This window comes from Chrysochloris asiatica, unplaced genomic scaffold (genome assembly GCF_000296735.1).
Source record: "Chrysochloris asiatica unplaced genomic scaffold, ChrAsi1.0 scaffold00228, whole genome shotgun sequence".
Taxonomy (NCBI): Eukaryota; Metazoa; Chordata; class Mammalia; order Afrosoricida; family Chrysochloridae; genus Chrysochloris; species Chrysochloris asiatica.
The window spans coordinates 2049789-2051287 of record NW_006408746.1 but is presented as its reverse complement, the minus strand read 5'-3'; the positions used below and the strand labels follow the sequence as shown (position 1 = coordinate 2051287).

Here is a 1499-nt window from a genome sequence, read left to right as displayed (position 1 = left end):
ATCTCTTGGACAAGATCAGAAGATGGTGTGGGCCCAGATTTTACCAGTCCTAAAAGAAAGCTACATCATCTTGCGGGATCTTCTGTTCCACGAACCTCAGTTGCTGTGCAAAAACCAAAACAGAAAAAATATTTCTTATTAAAGAGTAAAGCAGCTCTGTCAGTACTTAGAAAATCTCATAAATCCTTGTGACAGCTAGAAAATTAGGGTCAAATTTTGACTTATAGATAAGACTTTGTTAGATTCCAAGGCAAGATCCAAGAGCCCCAAATTATGCACGTCACTCCCGAACAGTTGTTCCCTGAATGGATAAAGCCCCTAACACTTCCTTATGGAGGCATAAGCCTAGGTGAGAAAGCCAGTACAGACTTGGAGAAGGCACAGTTCCCTCCACAGACCCAGTCCCTGCTCACTTCCTGTCCTTTGGAGAATGAAACACGAAGCCTGGACACTGGCTCCACGGTCTCTTCATGCTAAGGCCTTCTCCTGTGGGCTGCTGGTCCTCATCCTCATTTTCTTCTTGTTCCTCTTCCTCATCCTCCTCTTCCTCATCCTGGGTGCTCTCCAATTCCATATTGCCTGTCAGCTGAGCCATGGTGAGATGAAAGACATGGCAGCTGAAGCCCTCCCTGATCCCGTACTGCACATGATCCTGGAGGTTTTCCAAGGTGGAGAAGACCCGGCAGCAGGCCATGCACCTGAAGCCATTCTCAGTGGTCACCAGCCAGTCAGGCGTCCTGGCCCTGGGTCTCTCCTCAACTGCAGGTGACGCTGGTGGGCTATCTGACTCTGCCCTTTCCTCATGTTCTTTCTCCTCCCCACTGAGCTCACTGTCTGGCAGGAGATTTCTGGTGGACACCTCAGAGGGGGGAGTACCTACCCAAACGTCCTTAGGAAGGGTCATTTCTTCCATCCTCGGATGTTTTTCTACTGATTCTGAGGTTTTCTCTGTCTCCCAGGAGACAGCTACACCTTTCTTCGTTTGTACCTCCATGTAGTATATTTTCATGCACCGTACCTTTTTGTTTCCACACAGAGAGGATCTACAGGTCTTATAAGATGAAAGGGAAGGCACGGAGACTTGTGAGTGGTAAGAAATCTCTCCTTGTTCTTGAATTCGGAACAGGGGTGATCTAGGCCTCAGACTGTCTTGATGTATCTTCTGGACTCCTGCTGAATAAAATTAGAAGCACAAGTCATATGTGGAGTGTGATAAAAGCTGAAGTAACATAAATTAATACATGTGATACAAGAAAGAGTGAATGTGATGTAATGCAGTTGAATGATGAGCATTGTACTTGTACATATTATGAGAGGTGATGTAGCTATTATCACTGTAGGCTTTTCATTTGTGTCTAGGGCTGTTGGAGGTGTGTCTGTGAACATGTGTATGGAGCATGATGGGCATGTGATTAGTGTATGTGGTTAGGTGTAAAAGGGGACTTCAAAAAGTTCATGAAAAAAATCCATTATCTTTCTATCCCATCTTTCCATAATTT

At 45.4% G+C, this 1499-nt stretch overlaps 1 protein-coding gene across 1 annotated transcript in view; it reads right to left on the bottom strand.

Moving 5' to 3' along the window:
- Positions 1 to 409: 409 nt before the first annotated feature.
- FAM170A (family with sequence similarity 170, member A) overlaps positions 410 to 1499 on the bottom strand; it is a 22920-nt gene continuing 21830 nt past the window's right edge. The window contains exon 3 of the mRNA XM_006873198.1: positions 410 to 1173. Within this exon, the coding sequence (XP_006873260.1) occupies positions 410 to 1173 (764 nt within the window). The remainder of the gene's footprint in view (positions 1174 to 1499) is intronic.